Source organism: Aspergillus ruber (assembly GCF_000600275.1).
Source record: "Aspergillus ruber CBS 135680 unplaced genomic scaffold scaffold00009, whole genome shotgun sequence".
Classification (NCBI taxonomy): Eukaryota; Fungi; Ascomycota; class Eurotiomycetes; order Eurotiales; family Aspergillaceae; genus Aspergillus; species Aspergillus ruber.
Window position 1 is genome coordinate 260,822 of NW_024467305.1, and position 22,041 is coordinate 282,862.

At 47.6% G+C, this 22,041-nt stretch overlaps 8 protein-coding genes across 8 annotated transcripts; 2 read left to right on the forward strand and 6 right to left on the reverse strand.

Moving 5' to 3' along the window:
* Positions 1-877: 877 nt before the first annotated feature.
* On the reverse strand, positions 878-2,941 carry EURHEDRAFT_453390 (telomere repeat binding factor family protein; the record flags this gene model as incomplete). The annotated part of the gene is made up of 3 exons (XM_040784114.1): positions 878-1,757; positions 1,808-1,837; positions 1,917-2,941. 3 exons carry the CDS (start codon positions 2,939-2,941, stop codon positions 878-880), a joined length of 1,935 nt encoding a protein of 644 aa, XP_040639830.1.
* Positions 2,942-3,208: 267 nt separating this feature from the next.
* Positions 3,209-4,267, forward strand: EURHEDRAFT_411294 (uncharacterized protein). The gene is made up of 2 exons (XM_040781578.1): positions 3,209-3,562; positions 3,610-4,267. Exons 1-2 carry the CDS (start codon positions 3,498-3,500, stop codon positions 4,016-4,018), a joined length of 474 nt encoding a protein of 157 aa, XP_040639831.1. The 5' UTR covers positions 3,209-3,497; the 3' UTR covers positions 4,019-4,267.
* A 2,759-nt stretch (positions 4,268-7,026) lies between these two features.
* EURHEDRAFT_453817 (uncharacterized protein) lies at positions 7,027-8,619 on the reverse strand (the record flags this gene model as incomplete). Its single annotated transcript, XM_040784156.1, has 3 exons — positions 7,027-7,332; positions 7,465-7,953; positions 8,026-8,619. The coding sequence occupies 3 exons, from the start codon at positions 8,617-8,619 to the stop codon at positions 7,027-7,029; spliced, it is 1,389 nt and encodes a 462-aa protein (XP_040639832.1).
* A 1,982-nt stretch (positions 8,620-10,601) lies between these two features.
* Positions 10,602-11,638, reverse strand: EURHEDRAFT_363072 (uncharacterized protein). The gene has a single exon (XM_040778496.1). The coding sequence runs from the start codon at positions 11,334-11,336 to the stop codon at positions 10,824-10,826; it is 513 nt and encodes a 170-aa protein (XP_040639833.1). The 5' UTR covers positions 11,337-11,638; the 3' UTR covers positions 10,602-10,823.
* Positions 11,639-13,683: 2,045 nt separating this feature from the next.
* EURHEDRAFT_376672 (40S ribosomal protein eS4) lies at positions 13,684-14,912 on the reverse strand (the record flags this gene model as incomplete). Its single annotated transcript, XM_040778880.1, has 5 exons — positions 13,684-13,737; positions 13,791-14,085; positions 14,258-14,542; positions 14,617-14,754; positions 14,899-14,912. 5 exons carry the CDS (start codon positions 14,910-14,912, stop codon positions 13,684-13,686), a joined length of 786 nt encoding a protein of 261 aa, XP_040639834.1.
* On the reverse strand, positions 14,899-16,750 carry EURHEDRAFT_385556 (aspartate-semialdehyde dehydrogenase family protein). Its single transcript, XM_040779653.1, has 5 exons — positions 16,703-16,750; positions 16,493-16,644; positions 16,387-16,438; positions 16,074-16,331; positions 14,899-16,009 (listed from the first exon to the last, which is right to left on the reverse strand). The coding sequence occupies exons 3-5, from the start codon at positions 16,415-16,417 to the stop codon at positions 15,204-15,206; spliced, it is 1,095 nt and encodes a 364-aa protein (XP_040639835.1). The 5' UTR covers positions 16,418-16,438; positions 16,493-16,644; positions 16,703-16,750; the 3' UTR covers positions 14,899-15,203.
* A 253-nt stretch (positions 16,751-17,003) lies between these two features.
* Positions 17,004-18,907, reverse strand: EURHEDRAFT_514564 (FAD-binding oxidoreductase; the record flags this gene model as incomplete). The annotated part of the gene is made up of 4 exons (XM_040786279.1): positions 17,004-17,156; positions 17,210-17,391; positions 17,442-18,495; positions 18,563-18,907. 4 exons carry the CDS (start codon positions 18,905-18,907, stop codon positions 17,004-17,006), a joined length of 1,734 nt encoding a protein of 577 aa, XP_040639836.1.
* A 663-nt stretch (positions 18,908-19,570) lies between these two features.
* Positions 19,571-20,691, forward strand: EURHEDRAFT_453900 (uncharacterized protein; the record flags this gene model as incomplete). Its single annotated transcript, XM_040784163.1, has 4 exons — positions 19,571-19,645; positions 19,715-19,862; positions 19,921-20,015; positions 20,065-20,691. 4 exons carry the CDS (start codon positions 19,571-19,573, stop codon positions 20,689-20,691), a joined length of 945 nt encoding a protein of 314 aa, XP_040639837.1.
* Between the last annotated feature and the right edge of the window lie 1,350 nt (positions 20,692-22,041).

Genomic DNA, 22,041 nt, shown 5'->3' on the forward strand with positions numbered 1-22,041 from the left:
CAACGGTGACCAATCCGTCCTCCTTATCATTCTGGTGGTTTTCCCATTCGGGAACGGTAAATACATGGCATGGCGCATAGTGGACCTCGGCCATTCTTTTTTTTTTTTTTTTATCCTACATTTACGCACGTGTTATCCTTAGTTTTATTAGTCTTATATCTTCAGGTTCGATTGGGTTGTCTTTAGTGTTTGATACTCCAGTGGCATAATGTACAACTTTTTGTTTTCATTTGTGTGTGTGTGTGTGTGTGTGTGTGTGTGTGTGTGTGTTATCACGGAAAACCATATCGAATCTTCAACTTCAGCAGGATCTCCTCGGAATTGACTTCCCAAAAATCCCGGTGATATAATTGGCCAATGCTAAATAAGGATTCTTCGCGCTCTGTCAGACTAACGGGTGCTCGGCGCGTGATACCGTATAGGGTTGGCGGTGATACCATTGCGAGTCAGTGATGGGACAGAGAGCGGAGCATAGAATAGAACGAGCCATGGTCAACTCCAATTTTCTAGGACAGCAGAGGCGTTTGGCTTGACATAGATATTCAATGCAATGCAGGAAAGACTGCGAAAGTAATAGAAGCTAATTGACAAGATAATTCGAATGAAGCAAACCAGGAATGGCACCTAGGGCAAGCCATTCATTTCCCATGAATCATCTCAAAGTGCTGTTCACAAACTGTGATGAACGAATATAAAAAGCAATGCGTGAACAGGAACCAATATGCGCCGTGGTATAACTAGAATCGTAGGTGCATGTCAGAACAGAATGAAAATGGCGATTACAAAAAAAATAATCAGATCATATGTGACTCAAGTAATGACCCGGGATCGGGGAAGCGAAACGAAGAAGTGAGAATAAAAGGTTAAAAGAGAGACGCTACGGGATATCATCCCAGAGCATCGGTGCTAGCGTATTTTCTGTCCATTGTGCTTCAGAGTTCGAAGTAGGTGCAGAATGACCATCCAAGTGGAACGGAAACGACGGGCCTGTCGAAGGTGCGCCAGCCGTTGAACCCTCTGGAAGTCCCTGTGGAGCAGGAACATGACGAAGAAGTGCAGAACCTGAAGACCCTGGCATGGCTGCATCTGTGCGATGAACATGATCAGCCTTACCATGGTAGACAGATGCAGAACACCTCTCAGCCCTCCTGCTTCGCTTCGTGCCAGTCGCCAGATTGGGTTCATCCGTGGATTTTGGATTTTGGGCTTCAGATTGCAAAGAGTTCCCGCTGATAGAGCCTCCTTCACGGTAGGCATGAGGAAATTTAGTCCTGAATCGATCTCGTAAGTCCGTTGCCCTACGGTGACATAGATTTAGCCGTTTGTCTTGTTGAATAAGCGTCCATTGGAACCCATGCACGGCATATCCTTTCACCAGCGCCTCATCCTCGGCAGATGTGAATGGACGGCGCGCGCGACGCCTGGGCTTTACAGTGCAATGAGACTCTGTGACACCAAGAGAAGCCAGCGTAGATACGGATTCGTTTGAGATCGTTCTGGATAAGGAATATCCGGTTCCAGATTCCGATGTACTGGTGTCAGTTCTTATTGTTGCTAATGAACAGCCTGATGAGGACGAGTCGTTTGTTTGGAGTACTGGGCGTACTTCGGGCCAGTTTCTATCACTTTCAGAATTGCTCGATCGAGGATGCGGCAAATGAATTTTCGCAGCTGCATCGCCCTCAGCCTCCGTCCGTTGAATAGCTTCAGCGAGCTTATCACGCACTTGCCTTGTAGCTTCATTCGGATCGGCAGCCCTATCAGAGTCAGAAGAGTTTCAATGAGGAGCTTTGAGAATGAGACATACCGATATGCCCATGGACAGCAAACGCGGAACCTTGAAATTGAAAGTATGAAGTTTTAGTGGAATCCTATAGTAAAACACCAATGTGATTGACTTTATTGTCATGTCGTACCTGTCTTTCAGATTGGAAGCACTCCGTTTGTTGAACTTGAGCTCCGGCTGGGCTAGAATTGCTGTCCAGTTACCAATTCCACATTTTATGACGCCACGAAGAAGATCCCTTGTCTCCTCTTCCGTCCATTTGCGCAGGTTTTTGCGCGAGCGACCACGCGTCTTAGGCGATGGAGGCTGCGGAGATTTCTCCGCAGGAGGCGGAGCTCCCTTATCGGGCCTAGTATCCTCGGTGTTCTCATTACCAGATTTGCCGGCCCTCACTTGGTTTTTGGATGACTCTTCTACGGTGTTCTGATCAGCATGCCCTGCTCTGCTGCCAACAGGCGACGCCAAGATCTCCTCAATTCTCCCTTCCCTTCTCTCATTGGCATGGCTTTCTGTAGTATTATTATTCGTCAGCAAGGCAGGCTCTACCACAGCATCGTCTTTCGTAGGCTTGCTTAGAAGGTGAGTAATTGAACCCGCCTCAATAGGAGGAAGGAGGGCGGCGTTTGGCGGCGGCTCATTTAACCCGTTAAGGATAGCAAACGGCCCGAAGGGTGGGGGTCGCTGTTCTTTTTGTTGCTGTGGAACGGGCAACTGGAGATGCTCTCCAAAAGCATCCGGGTGAACATCCAAACGACGACGCTTGCGAGCCAAGTGGGAGTCTTCGTCAAATGAGGAATATGGGAAACGCTCCAGAGCACGCAAATTCACAAACGCCGGTAGAATCGGCTTCGGAGGTGGTTCCAGATTCAACATAGTATCATCATTTTTCTTTGTCTGTGTATTGTTCGAGAGCTCAGTCACCGTGGGTATATTCGTATGACTGCCGGCGCTGCCGCTGCTGACAGCAACCGAGCTGGCTTTGGATTCACGGACTCCGCTGGCATTTGGCTCGAGCGGCGATGGGACACTCAAACCACGCGAGGAAACAGGATGACGCAAAGGAGCGATGCGAAGATTTTGGAGTTGGGGAAGTTCGCGGGTTAGAGACTCATCGGGGGGCCGGTTTTGAAAGTTGTTGGCGCCATTGTAATCCATTATTATCGGAGCCTCACCATCTGGACTGGGAGACAATCATATATGGCTAAAAATGAACATACGCTGAACAGGGTAAAGACGCCCACCGTCCATATTGTCCACATATAAATAGCTTGGGAGCCACCAAGTGGCAAAGTTGTTGGTAGAAATAACCATTATGCCTGACGATGATGTTCTACGGGGTGCGGCACGGCCAGTTGCGCGGTTTCCGGGATAAATCCGGTTTTGGCTTCACTTTTGCCGGTTTTGGAAATCAGCTGAAATATATATATATTATACTTCATTGTTTTATCCTATTTTTATGCCATATTCACGTCTTTATTTCTTCATGACAGTGAAATAGTTAAGAGTATACAGCATTTTTAAAGCGCTTTTTTTGCCTCTGAAACAAGCATTCACTACTGTTTGATACTGTTTGACTGTTTAGCAGTTATACTGCAACTTAAATAGAAGATAAATGCTCTGTTTTCTCCTCTCCCTATACTCTTTCTCTCTCACACATCCATCGCTTTGTTCTCTTATCTCTTGTTATTCTTCCTAACCTGACATTGACAACATGGTCTTGACCATCTTTCCTACCTGGCCTCACCTGCTCTTCGGAGTCATCGAGCCCATCTCTCTGTAAGGGTCGTTCTAGACAAAAACACTAATATACTAACAAACATCAGGATTGCCGGCTGGGCCCTCCCGATAGTCGATCTAAACTGGTTTATCCTCGACCAAGCCCCCAACCCAGATTTGATTTCAGACACCATTCATCCCAGCAGCATTGCCCTAGCCTACCAACTCGCCAACCTCTACGGTCTGCTCTTCCTCCTCGGTGTGGGAATCTGCTACACAACCACCGAGCCCAAGGTTCTGCGCAACTACCTCTTCTGTCTTGCTGTCGCGGACTTTGGGCACATCTATGTGACGTATCTCGCCATGGGGGCTGAAGCGTTTTTCGATGTTGCGGGATGGAACCTGCTAACTTGGGGGAATATTTCGATTACGGGGTTTTTGTTTGTGAATCGAGTGGCGTACTTGGCGGGGTTTTTCGGGGATGCTACGGCGCCGTTGGAGAAGAAGAAAGTTTAATGGGGTTACTGCTTTTGGGACCAACCTTGGTTGATGAATTTGCTTGTTTGCAAGGCTAGTATGGAGTGTGACTTTACTTCTCTGGCATTTGCCAAACTGATGGATGATTTCGAATTTAGTTGAGACTAGAGGGTTTATGAGAATATTCCCAGCCTAACTTGTGTATACTGTTATTACTGTAGTAGAAATGAACATACAGACACACATACTCGAGGCGTCAAGCGTTTTTATTGGCGTATCAACGACCGCAAAGACTTTCTAGTTATCAAAGCTACTCTCATCAACAAAATCTCCATAATGCAATTCAGGAAGCAATTCAGAATTCAGTCTAAAAAGCGAATATATCGGTTTGGGTACCGCCGTTTTTTGGTTCCAAGCATACCATTATTCGCTAGTCTAGCAAACAGTGTTCCAGAAAAGAAAGAAAAAGACCCTTTCATCTTCTTCCAACACCTCCATGAAACAAGCCTTGGCGACAATGTACTCAAATTCTCGTGAGCATACTTATTACAACTTATACATAGCCCTTACTGACATGGCAGCATCCTACCTTCATATCAATACACAATGGTGATGAGCTACAGCGAAAGTCTCGCTTCATGCAATTCAATTTCGACGAGCTCTGTAATACCATTGTCAAATTATATTCAAATGTAGGAGCAGTCAAGGTCACTGCCTGCTAGAAAAAAGAGAGGGCTTCAACCAGGTCTTCATTAATCACAACGGATACGGAGACATTGTGTGGCCGCAAAGTTGCCAACCAAAGGTTGCAGGCCCGGCAAGGTAGACGACTAATTGGAGGGTCGCTACTATAAAGTACTGTGTGTCGAAACTTGATTGATTCCATTTGGCGAGGATTGATTGATACTAACTACTTCCCAATACGTCTCCAGACCTCGCTTCCTACCCTAAACATTTTGGCATGGAGTGATAATCCATCAAACCCAGTCAATCCAGAATACATTATCCAAGGATACGTGAATATGGCCATCTATGTCCTCACATCAGCATATGCTCTATAAAAAGGCGTTTTTTTTTTTTTTTTTTTTTTTTTTTTTTTTTTTGTGCAGATCAAGGAAATCGCATCTATCAATTTCCCCGTGTATGGGAACTTATATTTCTCTGACGCATCCACTGAGCGGCCCAGAAAGATATTTCTTGATGATAAGCGCTTTTGCATTGGCCCAGGCTGTAGTCCAGTGTGTTGGAATTGCAGTCCTCGGGGGCCTGGGCTGTATGGAGGCCCAAGCCCTGACTGCGGTCCTTGTGAGTTGCTTCTTGTGTCAAGGGGAGCAAAAAAAGCCTGAACGACGTAAAGATCTGTCATTAAACCTACGACGTGATCGTGAAAGGCCTCATCCCCAAACAACGTCCCGCAAAACTCCTTAATCCTGTTCTCTATCGACCCTTTATTTATTGTCATACAACATGGAGGGACAGAGCTACTGCGATTCGCCGTGGGCTGATGGAATTATCGGCAAAATGGACTGACCAGGAATGCAAGGCACATGTCTGTATACACTATACGAGAAAGAGGTTGCGCAACATATACAAGGTTACGAGCACCTCGAAACCGTTCAAAAGCTGAAAATGTGGCTCTAGGATTCTCTCCATACGGATTTTGGTGGATGGGTTCCGAATGAGGTCTGGGATGCTGCGAAAGAAGCACATAGGACCGCGTATAATGAGTGGATTGAGTCTGCATGGAAGGCAGAAGCGAACGGTGAAGGGTTGACGGTTGAGGAGGCTGATCGATTATGGCCATTTAATTCTAGACGATGATCCACGATACCAGCGGTAGATTTATTTATGGATGAAAGATATTATTCTAAGACTCAGGTTGATCTCCGAAATGCATATTCGACACAAACACTGCAACTAGAGCTGTCTATACGCATCCCGTTAGTTTCCCAGTGGGGATCATGAATCAATAATAACAACTCACGATAAACGAATCTAACCCCCCACAACCCTTATATCCAAAACCCATTTCGGAGGCACATAATCACAAGGCCCGCGAGGCCAACACTCGACAGACCTATTCTTTCCGCACTCTTTCTGATACCCGTAGTTTTCTTTCTCTCCTCCCCATCACCAACGAGTACCTCAAACTTATAAAGCGTCATCGTCTGCAGAATCTCCAACTTAATTATCTCATCCTCCTCCCGTTTCCGATCCCCACCAACAGCACAATTTTGCACAATACCAAACTTAATCCTCATCGAAGGACGGCTCACACAAACCCTCCCCAAGTCCTTCTCTTCATTATCCGGCAATTTCACTCGAAACGGCCATCGAGATAGCACAGCAACTCTCCTTATTTCGAAAATCGTTAACCCGGAGTCATAGCGGAACCCGCACCCCGGACTAGAGCCGTATTTGTTGCCTGTGACTGTGAAGACTGCTGTGTTAGTTATAGCGTTGTTGATTGTGTAGTCTGTCGTGGGGCGGGAGGAGGCTTTGGGGAGGATGTGTGACGGGCGGATGGAGATGGGGAGCTGGAGAGGGTGGAGGGTGGGAGGACATTTTTGTTATTTTGTTACGAGGGCAGCGAGACAAAGAAGGAAGATTGGTTATATCCATGGCGAAGCTATGATACATCAACATTGAAGTTGATTGGTTAAACTTCTGACTCAAGTTAATGAATTTAATGAATTCAACTAATCCATACCCTAAAAGACACTACTCCTCTAATCCTTACGCCTCTATCCAAGGCTTTTATCCCAGCCAATACCCTGCAGAACAAACTTCAAAATCTGGAAAATAAGAACAGTGAAAAAGAAAGCGCGACTAGCGCGCCCAAATAAACCCCAATATCAAATCCAAACAATCAAAAGCACCATGTACCACATAGTATGTTGAATCAACCAATTAATCAAATCACCACAATGGGAGCCGTCATATCTCGTGAGATCGCATATGGAAAAAAAAAAAAAAAAGACGACGACGACAACAGCAACAACAACAACAACGACGACGACTTATACCGTATGGAAAACACCTTTAGCTCAAGGGAGAGGGATCTGGATCTCCTGGAACAACCGGTGCAATACGCCCTGGCCGTGTTGCTTGAATTCCCTGATATGAGGTAAGAGGAAAGGGATCCCTGGAGCTTCATGGAATTGTTGCCGGTAGGCGAGATAATTATGGAAGGGGTTCAGGAGGTAGAATAAGTCGGCTGGGAGGACGGGGCCCAGGGTTACTGTGCCCGTGGTGCTGTTTACGTTATTGAATGTCATAGCCAGGATACTGTATTTTTGGAGACCGTTCAACATCGCCGTTAACGAATGGTAGTTTCGAATGAGAAAGAGAGCCTGCATACTTTGATTAGTAGTGGGTATGAAGAGAGAAGAAGATGAGACCCTGGAAGAGACACCACATATGGCCATTTTTGGGTTGGAATGCTTGAATGTCCCTCTTAAGCATCAGTTGAAATGTTCACTCACCTGTACACATTCTTGGATATACGGTATCAAGTCTGGCAATGCAGAACATACTTCCCAGACCGCCATGCTCAACGTGTGCCACTCCATGATGATTTGCCGAGCCACAGGACCCTCTTCCATCAGGCCCCGCTCGTCCAACTCAGAAAAGTGACCCTCGTCGGTAGTAGTCAACGTGCGAGCCAAGTCGACAGCCGAAGTCGATGCAAGCACGTCCTCGAAGAAAGTGACGGTGGTGTCAAAGCTCTCATACCAGTCCATCTCGGGAATGTGGAAATACATCCGTCGGAACCTGACCTCGAGGACACAGAGCACCTTCAGAATAGCCGTCAGGCTTGGGGGGTGCTCTTTGAAAAGGCGCTGGATGGGGCCTGCAATGAAGTCAAATCCAGGTACAGGGCTTAATGGAGGCCGACGATCTCCGCCAGATTGGACGGTGAGTAAGGATTGCGCCAAAGCCCTGTGGGCAAACGGGCTTCGCCTTCGCAAATGCTATGAACAGCTATCAGCATCTTGCACGGAACCATAGTCATAATAAGACGGCAAAACAAAAAGTAAACAAACCTTTTCAACTTCGGTATACCTCTTAAGATCCTCTGGAAACGCATCAAGGTGGTTGAGGAGATGATGGAAGAGCTTCGTATGCTCCTCCAAGAGCGACTCAACCAAAATAGACCGGTAACCCAACGAATACCGCACCCACTCCTCAAACGGAATCCGAGTAAAATGCAGCCGGCTCTCAGCATCAATCGCTTTAGCAATAGCCTCCGGATTCTGCTCACGGTTCATCACCGATGGAAACCAGCTCCAGGGAACAAGCGCCGGGCTCGTGCCCTTGGACCGCCGCAGGATCTCCTCGACCTTCTGAACATGCGATAGATTAGCGGTGAAAGGCCTCTCGTAAGGCTGCACAAGCGTAAACAGGAAGCTATCAACGGTACTCTCGTTCCGACTCTGCAGAGCCGTACGCGGGAGATTTTCATCTGGAAAGAGTCCGTAGCGAATCACCCGTTGGATTTCCCCAGCGTCGAACGCCCAAAGGACCGTTGTAGCTTCATCCTCCCACCATTTGTATGAGACGGAGAAGCGGGGCCGTTCTGCATTTGGCCGGAACAAGGAGGGATGGGTCGACTGCACAGGGATGAAAGTCGATTCCATTAGAGGAGATTGAGGAGTTTGGGAGATGAAGGAGTCCATGCCATTATCCATTGCGGGATATGAACTGTTGTCTCCTGCTGCAGTGAAGATAGGCCCGAAAATGGTCTTTTCGTATGGACTGATGACGAAATTCATCTCAGCGGACTGCGGGGGTTTAGTTGACCAGCATGGGATCAATGGGAAATGATCACACGCAAAGAATTCTCTCCTTATATGCTCTCTTGCTATATCCTGCAAAAATAAACAAGATCACCAGAGCCAGCTGAGTGGATAAGAGAGGATATTGGTACGAGTAGTACTAGAAGAGGTATGTGTTGAGATATGCAGAAGAAACCATTGAGATGGAAAAGAAAGGAAAAAGAGGGGCAATCTGGACTAGAAATAAGAAACGACCGGCATCGACAGCAACACAGACAGCTAATAGAAGGAGAAAGGTGAAGATCGGAGCGCGACTGGGGAGCAGTTATACCATATAGGTGACTGGTGCTCAATGGTTTGCCCTTATTTTTATTTTATTTTATTTATTTTTTATTTTTATTTATTTTATTTTATTCTATTTTATTTTTTTGCCACGTTGAACGAAATTATTCACGAGGAAATGAACGACTGTGATTAATCCAGAACGCATGGCGAGAGTGCACAGAGCACAGCGTATATCGAATATCATCCTGCAATAGTTTCTGAGCTGCAAGCCGTCGTCGGCTGTGGTAATTGACTGGAAGTGGTGGGTGGCACTACCACGTGTACGGTGAATTACCAGTAATGGTATTTCATCCGGTAATTTCAATCAGCCAGGTACGATCAGACTTAATGGGTTAGTGGTAATAATGCATACGGCATCGAGTCATGAAGATGCTCAGAAAGCCATAGTTGAGATCATAATTACTTATTTTTCATCTCCCCAGATCAAAGAGGTACTAATGGTGGTTGTTCCTGCATGAATCTGAGCAGTCGTTGATCTGATCTGATGTCATGGAATACCACCCAAAGATGTTCATCAACCTCCTCAAAGAGTTAACAAAAGACCGTTGTAGATGTCATACCGCAAGAACGGGCTATTGCATTATGTACCCCATGTTCATCTCTATAACTAATCTACGATTTTGCGTCATAGTCCAAGGGATATTCAGGACTATGGACTTACACGCCGAGGGATTGCCGTTGGTAATGACACAACACTATGGGCATAGTGCGGTCCCTAAGAATGAAGAACGCGACAGTATATCATCGGCGCTTAATCTCGATTGAAAAGCGAGCAGGATGACCCCATCTAAATACTCGTTAAAACTTGAGTCAACGTTCTTATTGCATGTTATCAGTAATGAATATTCATTACCGTTATATCGTAATACGAAGAAACGTAAGTGTGTGGAATTTGAACACCCTAGCGAGGCATCTCGATATTAGCGACTCCATACTTTACTCCGTACATACTTCGTCCCCGCTCCACAACACAACCCAATACGTAACTGTCAAATACGGGAACGAAAGGGAAAAAAAAGAAAAGAAAATCCACTGATCCAAGTTCCATACAGTCGGGTCTTGGGCGGCTTACTTTTGGTTTCAAGTCCACGGGAGCTTTTAAGGGGGGGTAGATGACCAGACTGGAAAGGGCGCACGCAATTCATTTAGTCGCCACTGGAATCACTCAAAAAGCTTACTCGTCACAGTCCTATCAGTGATCTTCTGTGCAGGGACTTTCTTTCAATTACCTGTACGAGTGAGTGTTTGTACAGAGTCAAGCTGTTCAGCTTCAGGTGGGCGAAATTCGCCATCGACGATGGAGACACATGCATTGCTTCTCGGGCTTGCCGTCAGTTTCCTGTACGAGTATTGTACGCATGCTCTGACATTGGGACCGATACGGGGGTCTATAATAATAGTCATGAAAACGGTTGTAATAATAAAAGAACCACTTCCACATCGGACAATATTGGGTAATCATACTCCAATCAATAATCAAGGAGAAGCGGTCAGTCGCGGAACTGTACTCCACTGAAGGAGTCAAGAATCGCAATATCCGGGCCTCATAGGACAGAGCTCAAATAATATGATTCTGGAAGATTCAAGCCGAGAGTCTAAGAGGGCTTCGCGAATTCGACTATCCGTGGACTAGGGTGATCATCCATTTCCCCGGTAAGGCGGTTGAATTCACTCATTCGACGTTCGATCTTTCCTAAAGTTACCGAAACCGTGGACCAGGTTCAATAGTAGGTAGCACTTATTTTCACTGGGCGGGTACTCCGTAGGGTATCATGGAAACGGCTAGCGAATCGTTTCAGGAACGGGATTCGAACTATTCCAGAAGGGCTGGAGCAAACCTTAGCGGGGCCATCAGTTGTTGCCACATTGAGTGTCCCGTACTCAGCCACAGCACGGCATACGGAACGATCAGGGGGCCGTCTCTGCATGTATAATAGACGGGATTTGGAATAGAGCATAACCAAAATCCAGACAAGTTTTGCACGACAGTTTGGCAGCAACCATGACCCGTGTCTTTGTTGCGCCCATCCATGCCCATCATCGGTCGGGAGGCGCGACGATCCGAATCGAATCCGTTCGGTGCAGTCCCATGGATTGGATTGAATGGCATCGCCGTCATGGTGGTTCCAGGTCCCCGCCGTCACGTAATTCATTGTGACCGATATTAAACCATTGTAATACCAGTACGGAGTACACAATAGCGTATCGAAGAGTCGGGTATTATTGAGTTGCATAATGGAGACACTTTGTTAAGACAGAAGATAGAACTGGGACGGATGATAATGCCGTCTGTGACCCATAGCGGATGGATGGATTGTGTCATTGACTGATGGACTGTCTCCAATAAATCGAAGTGGTGTCGATGATGATCATATCTGGGATCAACATTCGAGTCAACGACAGATGCTCATTGGATATGAGAAACGTATCCCTTTTTCTGTCTTTTTTTGAGCTTTCCCTGTTTATCCGGTGCTCTCAAAGCGGTTCAGAAACTACCTCCCCGGTACTCCCTCGTATTTAGAATCCCAACACGGACTGACTGCGATGACTCACAACTAGTCCGGAGTTTGCTGGCTTTGGTATTGACTTTCTCGGGATTGACTCGCTCGTTAAAATGCCGAGATTGCCAATTTTCTTTTTCGATTCTCCAAATATCTAGCCAAGTGGGCCCGTCTTGTATGAAAATCGGCACGCTCTGCATTTCATCATGGGCCAGCTGGAAATTAATGGTTGGTTGTTCGCTGTCTGTGCGTGCTCTGCCATGTTCCAGGATTTGCCTTGAGGCCAAAGACACCTAAGAAGAAAAATCTTTTCGACTCTATCGCCCTTGTCATTCCATTACTCCGGGTCCCGTGTCGACTGTCTATCTTGTGTATCAACCATGCCACTCAAGAGCCCAGTGAGCAAGCAAAATATGCAGGAAGCCATGTGTATAAGAGTGTAAGTGATGCCGGTGGAGACAACGTTCAAGCTGAATCTCTCGGTTCGGACGGGGGGGTCGCCCACCGACCTCGCGTTGTATGCTGGTGCTGTGCAGTAGTAAATGCAGTAGCTATGGACCATCTTCTGCACGCTGCCTTTTGTATATCTTGCAAATTCCGGATAACCAGCAGGCAGCCCTGTCTCATCTTGATTCCGTCTATCCCGCGCAAGAGTGGGGTGAGGTTTTCTGAAGATTCCCTGCAGTGAGTCAAAATCGTTGCTGTTCGCTGTTTGCTCGATGCGATCAATCAGCTGGGCCTTCTCCGCTAGGGAGAGGATATCCCCACTGTGTATTGCAATAGAACTGCAGCTTGCCTACCTGTTATACACCCTACTCCGCATCTCGCCCCACAGCCTGTCTGACCACGGGATCAACTGAATTGATCCTACTGCTACTTTTTTTTCATTTGTTGTATCAAACCACCATGATCGGCTCCTTCCTCCCGATTTGCATTGAGAAAATAACCCGAAAGGACTCAATACAGGCAAAGTGGAGGAGAAAAATTGTAGTCGGTCAGGATTGTGAGATCATCATAATAGACGACACTATTAATCACAATTTATATTAAAAACCGTCACGGAGTATTACTCCGTGTCCATTAGGAAAGTCAATCAGTGGCGATGAAACAAAGCAAGCATCTTCATGCCTCAGACCTTTTACGTTTTCCTACGGAGAGTTCAACATATCGATCAGTCCCACACGAGCACATACACGAGTATGCATACAAGGCTCATGGATAAACCACGCAAGCAATAGCAGCAATCAGCAATCAGCTCATACCCGACACCGAATAGCGACCGTCAACCCCGGTACTATCTCAATGCACCCAGTCCGAATAAAAAGGCGGAGTACAAGCAGCTGCCGGTAATGGTAATGCATCATATTCAATCTGATAAACACGTGTTTCGGGTCCGGTACGGGTCGCGATTCGATCCTGGTAGACGGTAACAGAGACTCCGTATACGGAGCGCTGAAACAGTGATATACTTTGGGACTGCTGCACCTCAATAAAATTGATTGGTTATCTCCATTTTCCCCATGATATCGGCTGGGATTGGCTTGGAGACAGACCACATGGATGCGGACATGAGTAGGCTGTACGCCGTGCTTAGCCAGCCAACTAAGGGGTTTTGTTGGGTTGATCTGGTGATGTGAGTTGTAAGATGGTGATCGAAGGGAACCCCATACTAGCAGATGCATCTCAGGCCTGAAGGGATACGGGGATCTTCAAAGGACTGGCGACAACAAACTCTGGGCTAGCAGCGCAAGTGTGAGGTCCGGACGGTCCGGCTGCCCTACGGAAGTTACGGGTAAATGATAGAAAACAAGCATGCAAATGACTCAGTCGCTGAGAGATCAAAGTGGTATCATAGCTTTTGAGATTAAGACTTCCGTCCCGTTGTTTTTCCCTATCTATTCCTACGGAACTGTGAATGGACCCTATTATGCGTCCTGCAGGAAAGACTTTTTTGGTCGTAAACCGGCATCATATAGGCCCACAAAGCAGAGACAAGACGCCGTCTCCCCAGCGGACTTGGTGGAGAATGCTTAGATCTTGACATCTGAATGCACTCACCGTACCACATTTAATGGTAAGTTTACTGAGCAATAGCATGGGCACGGCGGCGGTCACGCTCCTCGGCAATAGTGAGCTAAAACATAGTTAGTTACGATATTCTAGGTTTGATATTGAAGAATAACATACCTTGACACCCTTGCCCTTGGGGAGGGAGACCCAGGGCTTGTCCTGTCCAATGATGAAGACGTTGGACTCACGGGTGGCGAAGGTGTTCTCAACAGCGTCCTTGATGTGGACAATGTTGAAACCACCATCGTGGCGCTCACGGTGAGTGATGACACCAACACGACCCATGTTACGACCACCAGTACACATGACAACAACACCAGTATCGAAGCGGACGAAGTCAACGATCTTGCCAGTGGCAAGGTCAATCTTGACGGTGTCATTGACCTTGATGGCGGGGTCGGGGTAACGGATGCTGTAGAAAACACATAATTAGCATCACTTGTTCCGGTGTGTAGAGTTCTTACTGATCTTCGCAGTAAAAACTCCTAAATGGAATACTGCAAGTTCTTTTCGTCCTCCGCCGATCAACCAAAGCTTGGTCCAACGACTGAATGACACGGAACTTTTAGAGAGCAAGCACTCACGTTCTCGCATCGTGCGTAACCAAGAATGGGATCCCGCCCTTGCCAAGCTGAACACGCTTGACCTTTCCGAGCTTGTACTCGGCCTCCTCAGCCTGGATACGGTGGACGGTGAAACGACCCTTGGTGTCATAGATGAGACGGAAGTTCTCGCCGGTCTTCTCGATGGAGATCACGTCCATGAAACCAGCGGGGTAGGTGGTGTCGGTGCGGACTTTGCCGTCGACCTTGACGAGACGCTGCATCAGGATAGCCTTGACCTCGCGACCGTTCAGGGCGTACTTGAGACTGTATTTGACCAAACGCGTTAGCGCACATCCCCCTTCATTCAAGTTCCTTGTCAGCGAGATCTCGATTCGTACCGGTTACGGATGAAGACGATCAAGGGAAGGCAGTCCCGGAGCTTGTGAGGACCGGCAGAGGCCTTGGGGGCATAGGTTCCGGACATCTTGTCCAGGAGCCAGTGCGAGGGCGCACTAAGGCGCTTCTGGTGCTTAACACTGTAAAATTCATCATATCAGTCTCGATTCTTGCGACGATGGCTACAGGCCACGGCGATTCGAATTCGCTCTTCTCCAATTTTTTTTTTTTTTTTTCCAAGCAATCGAATCCCGTGTCTGCATGAGAATGGCGTAGTCACTTACGGTCCGCGAGGCATCTTGACTGCTTTGTCGACTTGACCGGGTTAGTTGTCGTAGTGTCGCGATGGGAAAAACCAGGCCGAGTCGGGAGTTCAGCGCTGATAATCCAATTCTCGCTTAGCGGACAGTGCTTGTGGAGTGAGCCCTAGCGCTAGTACCTATCCAGACTCTTATTCCTATGGATCCTGTAAGATTATGTAATATACGCTAACCTAAACAGGAGATTATCGATGGTCAATCTTTGCTGTACAAAAGAAATGGTAATTAACGCCATCTAAACTGCTAGATCTATACTTTTTGGATATCACTTAGATGTAGCCCTTGATAACAGCGACTTCGGCGTTGAGGATAGACGATCCCGCAGCACCGATGACAGTGTTGTGAGAGAGAGCAGCAAATCTCAAATCAAAGTAGCCACCTGGCAGTCCATCACGGACACGTCCGACGCTAACAGTGTATCCTCTAGAGATGTCACGGTCGAGTCTTGGTTGCGGACGGTCGGGTTCATCGAACACTCTGATGGCCTGCTCAGGAGCAGATGGGCAGCCCAGCTTCTGGGCCTCGGACTGGTATTCTCTCAAAGCCTGCTTGACCTCCTCTGCGCTTGGTGCCTGACGGTTCTTGAAACGCAGGGAAACGAAAGCCATGTGGCCGTCGGTAACACCCACACGGGTGCAAGTAGCGCCAATCCGCAGACTGGACTGCTCTTCAAAAGCGGTAGCATCTGCGTTCAGAGAACCCAGGATTTTCTGCGCCTCGTTCTCAAGCTTGTCTTCCTCACCACTGATGTAAGGAATGACGTTGTCCACGATGTCCATGCTCGAAACGCCAGGATATCCTGCACCTGACACAGCCTGCTCTGTGAAGACTTCCACCTCCTCGACGGGGCCGAACTTGGCCTGGAGGGCGGCGAACGGGATAACAACACCGATAACAGCGCAGTTTGAGTTGCAAACCAAGAATCCCTTCTTCAAACCAAACTGTTGTCTCTGGTGCGGGATCAAGTCCATGTGTTGAGGATTCACGGTAGGGACGACGAGAGGAACGGTGGGATGCTTGCGGTAGTTCTTAGCGTTCGAGAAGACGGGGATCTCGGCCTTGATGAATTCCATCTCTTGACGGTGAAACTTGTCAGTAACGCGGTCTTCATCGTCCTCTAGAGTGTGGCGTCTACTCACCAGTATCGCCGGCGATGTCGCTGTTTAACCCGGAGAAGACGAGATCGCAATCCTTGAAACTCTCGGCCTTGCAGTCGCGGATTACAAGGTTACCCAGGGCCTCAGAAATAGGTCTGGCCTGCTTCCACTTAACAGCATCCTTGTATGCTTTGCCGGCAGAGCGCTCAGATGCACCGAGGGCGTGGAGTTCCAAGAGAGGGTGCTCTGCGAGGAGGAGGATGAATCGCTGGCCAACAGAGCCAGTAGCTCCGAGGACACCTGTCCGTCATAAGCAATGGGAACGGTAGGTACTAAAATCGAGGGGAATTCGTACCGCACTTTTTCTTAGTGATCGTGGGCGACATTTTGCTGAATTTGTCAAGTCACTGTATATTGGTTGTCAGCCTGGAATCCTTGAATAAATATCACAAGTATTCAACGTAGGCCAAAAGATAACAATTCGGTCAGGAAAGGAAGTTTGCGATCAGTTCGCCATGAGGCTTAAGCAAGGGCTCGACATTTTTCTGCCCCGCAAGGGACGAATGCGCGAGTCTCGTCATTCCGGCAATACCAATGCGCAAACCGCCGAATCCTGATCAAATAAAGAACTTCTTAATCGTATGCTAACATGGCAAATTGCTGCTACTTACCACTTTAACGGTTTCTTGAGAAGTTGAAGAACGATAACTTGTGGCGATTCAGTCTCGAGTTGCGATATCGCTCTTTGTCCCGCGGTGACTCAGCGCTCAAAATAACTATAACAACACATATAATTGGCCGGTCAGCATACTCCACTGTTACGGCATTTTACTACGGCTTCGCTCCTTTATTGGCGACTTACAAGTACTCCTCCGTACTCTACTAATGTATTGCTAGATACCAATTTATATCGTACAAAATAATGGTCTCAAATGTTGGTCAAATTTGAAGCATTCCTCGCTAGACGCCATATCATGACTCCACATCGAAATCAAAGATCTTCCCGGGGTTGAGCAGCCAATGTGGGTCGAGTGATGTCTTTACACTGCGCATAACGTTGATGGTATCGAGGCCCAATTCCTTTTTGAGGGATCCCTTCTTACCTAGACCAACGCCATGCTCGCCCTATAAGTTCGAAAGTCAGCTACTTTTCATTGTGTTTCACAGCGGGTGCATACAGTGCAAGAGCCTTCCATCTCGATAGCACGGTCAACCATGTCATGAACGACTTTCTCAACACGCGCTAGTTCTGCGGGGTCATTTCTGTCGAACATGATACTTGAGTGAAAATTCCCGTCGCCGATGTGTCCGAGGATACTGGCGAAAAGGCCTAGACTGGCGATCTCCTTGGAGGATATATCTATGTCCGTTAGCCGAGGCGGACAAAGAGCTTCGTCTATATGAACATACCGATAATATCAGGCAACCGGGAAATTGGGACAGCAACATCTGTCGACCATACTTCGGATCCTTCCTTTCGCAAGGCCAGCATACTCCATAAAGCCTGTTTTCGCGCAGACCACAGGTCATTGCCTTCTCGCTCATTTTGCGCGAACTCGAAAGAATTGGCGTTGTTACTTTTGGCTAATTCGGTGGTTAGGCTGATACTGTCTGCGACTCCAGCATTGGTCCCGGAAAATTTGAAGAAGAGCGTTGGAAGGACTTTCCAAGGACGTCTGGTGCCCCCAGCCCGATTGATCACGTCCATCTGAACGTCGTCCAGAATTTCCATGCACTGTACTGGAATCCCTTTCCGAATGAGTTGCATAGCGGCCGATGCAGCATCACGCATGGTAGGGAATGCGACGACTCCAACGCGGGTCTTCTCTGGAGTGACGGCCAGTTTGAGAGTGGCTTCAGTAACAATACCTAGTGTGCCTTCAGACCCCACAAACAGACTAGTCAGATTGTAGCCCGCTGATGTTTTGCGTGGGCGTCTTCTTGTCTTGATAACACGGCCATCAGCCAGAACGACTGTCAGGTTGATCACCCAATCTTTCATAGTACCATAGCGCACAGCATTCGTGCCACTACAGTTTGTGCCCACCATACCTCCGATCATTGCAGATGGACCAGGGTCAACGGGGAAAAACAACCCACTATCCTTGATTTTCTCATTCAATTCCATCCATTGGATGGACGGCTGAACAACAATGTCCATGTCGTCTTCGTGCAGCTCGAGAATCCGGTTCATGAATGCGAAATCAATCGTCATGCCACCATGAGGCGCGGAGAAATTGGCCTCTAAACTAGATCCTCCAGAGTATGGTATCATGGGCATCTTGTATTTATGGCAGATTTTCGCGATTTGCGAGACGTCCTCCGTAGTCTGTGGATAGGCGATAGCAACTGGTAGACGGTCCGCATTTACGCTGGACCATTCCGAATACCCATGAAGCTTCAGATCATCCTCTTCTGTGCTAATCGCATCGTCGCCTAGTCTATATCGTAGTTCAGCAATGGCCTAGTTTACGAAATACGTCAGCAGTGCTTCCTTCGAAGATATACAGCTAATCGCGAGGTCCATTCACTTTTTCGAAATCCTGTATCGAACCATATTGAGGTTCTTTGGCGCTTTGCCACTGTGAGGGACTGGAGCTTTGCGACTGCGAAGGTTGGCTTAAGATCGCATAACCGTATCCAAGCCCAGCGGCGGCTGCAGCGGCGATGAGAGATGTCTTCGTATTCCAGAAGGAGGGAGAAAAAGAAAAGGAATTATTTGTCGATGATTCTGACCGCGTAGAGTCTTTGTAGTTGCCGTTCCCTTCGCTGCTGGTGCTCGAGCTGTACAGGCGAGCAACGCGAGTGGACTGGGTTTGGCGATAAAGTAGACGGAGATGCGGGGGAAGCCTCCGAGGAACGGCGGGGAGTCGCATAGTTCAATGGGCAGATGAGACGTCTTCAGAAAAAGGTATAAACTATGCTACCGTCATGAAGACTCTGAGCAGGTAATATTCAAAAGACGAAAGTCAATTGAACTGCGAGGTTCAAGTGATGGCGAGATTCTGCTAGATCAGTCGCTGCTGTGCTCGGGCTAAACACTTCCCTGCAGCGCCATCCAGGCTAAATATGAGAAATCCGGAACTCGCCCGAGAAGAAACTCGGATAAAAAGAACCATCTCATCCTCTGAGATTCGCTCATCCTGAATACAAGTACGGTCGTTGCGGTCCGCATCTCCGCTTCATTGAGGAGTATGTGCGAGTCGGCCCAAGGTCCGATAGTGGGAGAATAGTGAACATCGATACACTCTCCTTTCCTTTTTCGTTAATCAATGATAGAAACTTGTATTTCAATTTCATAACATATGTTCAATGTCCAATCCACTATAATCCTACTGTAGTTTGTAGTCGTGGAGGCTCAATTGTAGAAGAGCTGATTCGATTCGGTTCTGTTGATGGGGTAACCAGCGGCAGACCAAACCTCCATCTTCACTCACTCAAACTGAAGCTCAAGTCGACAAATATGATGCACTCCTGGCCTATGAATCGAGAATATTAAAAAATTTCATTGTACACAAAGACTGGCGATTGTGAAAGCCATGCAGAACAGACTAATTTCTCTGGTACGCGAGGTGGAGCGCGTGGTGACGGCTTCTTACGTGCCCTCTCTTCAGGTCAGTCTACCAGCAGATAATCGCTTTTCTGCGCCTCAATTCAGTAGGCTGAAGAGGAAATTATATTAGGACCTCTACAGCATTGTCTGCAACGTCCCTTTCTCGGTAATTAGTTCTTGGTCATCTTGCAAACCATGCCAAGTTGCGGCTTTAGTCGACGTCCTTGTTGACGGGCTATCTTACTCGAACGTCGCATTAGAACTAATAAGCATCTTTGGTGAGATATACATGGTACTATAAATATCTCTATTATACAATCTGACTCTTTTTTATAGCACCGGTAGCAGCATTCCGCGATGCCTTGTTGGAGCGATATCCAGCGATCCTGGACCAACTCCTCCAAAAGGCCATCGAACCTGAGGACTCAAAGGTCAGTTCTTCATTCTCTGTTCCTTGAACTGATACCAACACAAAGATAGTACCTCTCGACGTGTACGGCACTGCTGTCTTCGCCTCTTCCCTCGGGTTTCACCGGACCAGCGCGTCTTGCCGGTCTTATCACAAAATTAGTTCATCGCATGGCAGAGTGCCCAAATGCGGATACCATTCGACCAATCAATAAACTATTGACTGGATTAAAAACATCACCCGGAACTTTCTATGACATCCCCGTTGAAACAATGTCCACGCTCCAAGGAGAGCTCCTCAAGACGCTGCGCAACATGGATGACCACATGGGTAACCTGCTCTGTCTATCCACTTTCGCATGTATCGCTTCATCGCATAACCCTGGCAAAGAACACGAACACGGACTTCAACCGCCATCTTGGCTCCACCATGTCAGACATTTCTTTGGGCCCAAGCGCGGCCTCAAAACTCTAGATCTGGTTGTTTTGCGAGTGATTCTTGCTTGCTCTGCTAACTGCAACAATTTGGTTCCCAACGAGGCAGCAGAGAGTGTACAGTTGGCTATTGCAGTCTGCGACACTGTTGAGCCCGAGCAGAAGCAGGTGTGGATCTCCGGAAATGCGTCCAAGATTGCGAAACTTTGCGAAAAGGTGACAAGGGACGGGATCAATTATGAGGTGCAGATGATGGTATGGTAAATAGCAAATGACGCGAATGGGCACAACTAACTATAGCAGGGTGTAATGTTTCTCATATCCCTTTTGCCAACAAATACTCTACCCCCCCAGATACTCGCACTCGGTTTGCAAGGGCTGTTGCCAACGGATAGCTTTCGGGTTATGGAAGCTATACCATTTGGGCTTATCCCACGCTTGGTGGAAGCTAATGCCGTATGTCTTCTTTCGCTCGCGATTGGCTATGCATTTCGCTGACACTTTCAGGTTTCTTCTGGGAAATCCGCAATCAATGATTCGTTGAACTACGTGCTTTCTGCCTTGAAGTCACCTACTCCGGAAATGACCACAATACAAATAGCGACCTTTATCCTTTATGGGTTGCAAAGTTCAGAACCTCATTTGCCTCGTGTTATGACAGAAGTCTTTCTTGCTTTGGTAAGGGACTCTATGGGGGAGTTGATCGAGAGCTTCCCACGATCTCCTCGCCAGTCGCAATGTAATGAAACAAAGGCATGCTATGCTGCACTATCAACAGCTGAAAACAGGTTGTTTATTGATCTGTTCGATCTTTACTGCCGCGCTTCTATGTCACAGAATGTGGATGATAGCGGCGCAAGCCGGGTAGAAGCCAGCATCATCTCTAAATTCGCGTCTCGGGTCAAGAATACCACGTGTGAAAGAAAGTGCCTTCTCGCTACCGTCAAGCCTTCCGATGCCCGTGACAAATTCTCTTACCTCGAACCCCGCCAAGTGTCGTCTAATCTAAGACGTGACTGGAAAGCAGAGGTATCGGATACGCTCATGTCTAGTACTCGTGCGTCGCACGATGGCCTAATGAAGAAGGTCGAAGAGGTTTGTCGCGACCTTGAGCATCGGTGCTATAATTCGGAAACACCGCTCAGAGTGGTCGAGGAAGAACGGGATAAGGCATCTTCCGAAGCAGAGCAGTTGCTACAACAAAACTCTGAGCTGAAAACTCGACTCCAGCAGGCCCTCAGTACGATAAGTGATCTGCAACAGAGTATGTCCTATCTCGAGGGCCATGCAGAAGCTGCATCTACGAGGGTCGAGGAGTTATCTACCAGTCTTGAGGCTGCACAAAAGAAACTGGAATACCAGCGACACAGCTATGAGGAATCAAGCCGGGGTGAAAAGGAAAAGGCACGGACGAAAGAACTCGACTTTATGGCCACCTTGGCGGAAAAAGAAGACTTGCTCGAAGAATTGCAAGTAGAGAACCATGAACAACGAGCGGAAAATGAGGAGTTACGGAAAACCCTCGATTTGGTCTCTAAGGACAATGGCACCACTTTAGAAACTGTCGCCTCATTGAGAAAAGAGTCTTTTAGACTTGAAGGTCTTTCGGTATCG

Coding starts and splice junctions, on each gene's coding strand:
- EURHEDRAFT_411294 (XM_040781578.1), top strand. CDS start 3,498: ATGGTCTTGACCATCTTTCCTACCTGGCCTCACCTGCTCTTCGGAGTC. Junction 3,563..3,609: donor GTCATCGAGCCCATCTCTCT/GTAAGGGTCGTT, acceptor AACAAACATCAG/GATTGCCGGCTGGGCCCTCC.
- EURHEDRAFT_363072 (XM_040778496.1), bottom strand. CDS start 11,336: ATGCAACTCAATAATACCCGACTCTTCGATACGCTATTGTGTACTCCG.
- EURHEDRAFT_385556 (XM_040779653.1), bottom strand. CDS start 16,417: ATGTCGCCCACGATCACTAAGAAAAAGTGCG. Junction 16,332..16,386: donor GATCACTAAGAAAAAGTGCG/GTACGAATTCCC, acceptor TATGACGGACAG/GTGTCCTCGGAGCTACTGGC. Junction 16,010..16,073: donor CGACATCGCCGGCGATACTG/GTGAGTAGACGC, acceptor TTCACCGTCAAG/AGATGGAATTCATCAAGGCC.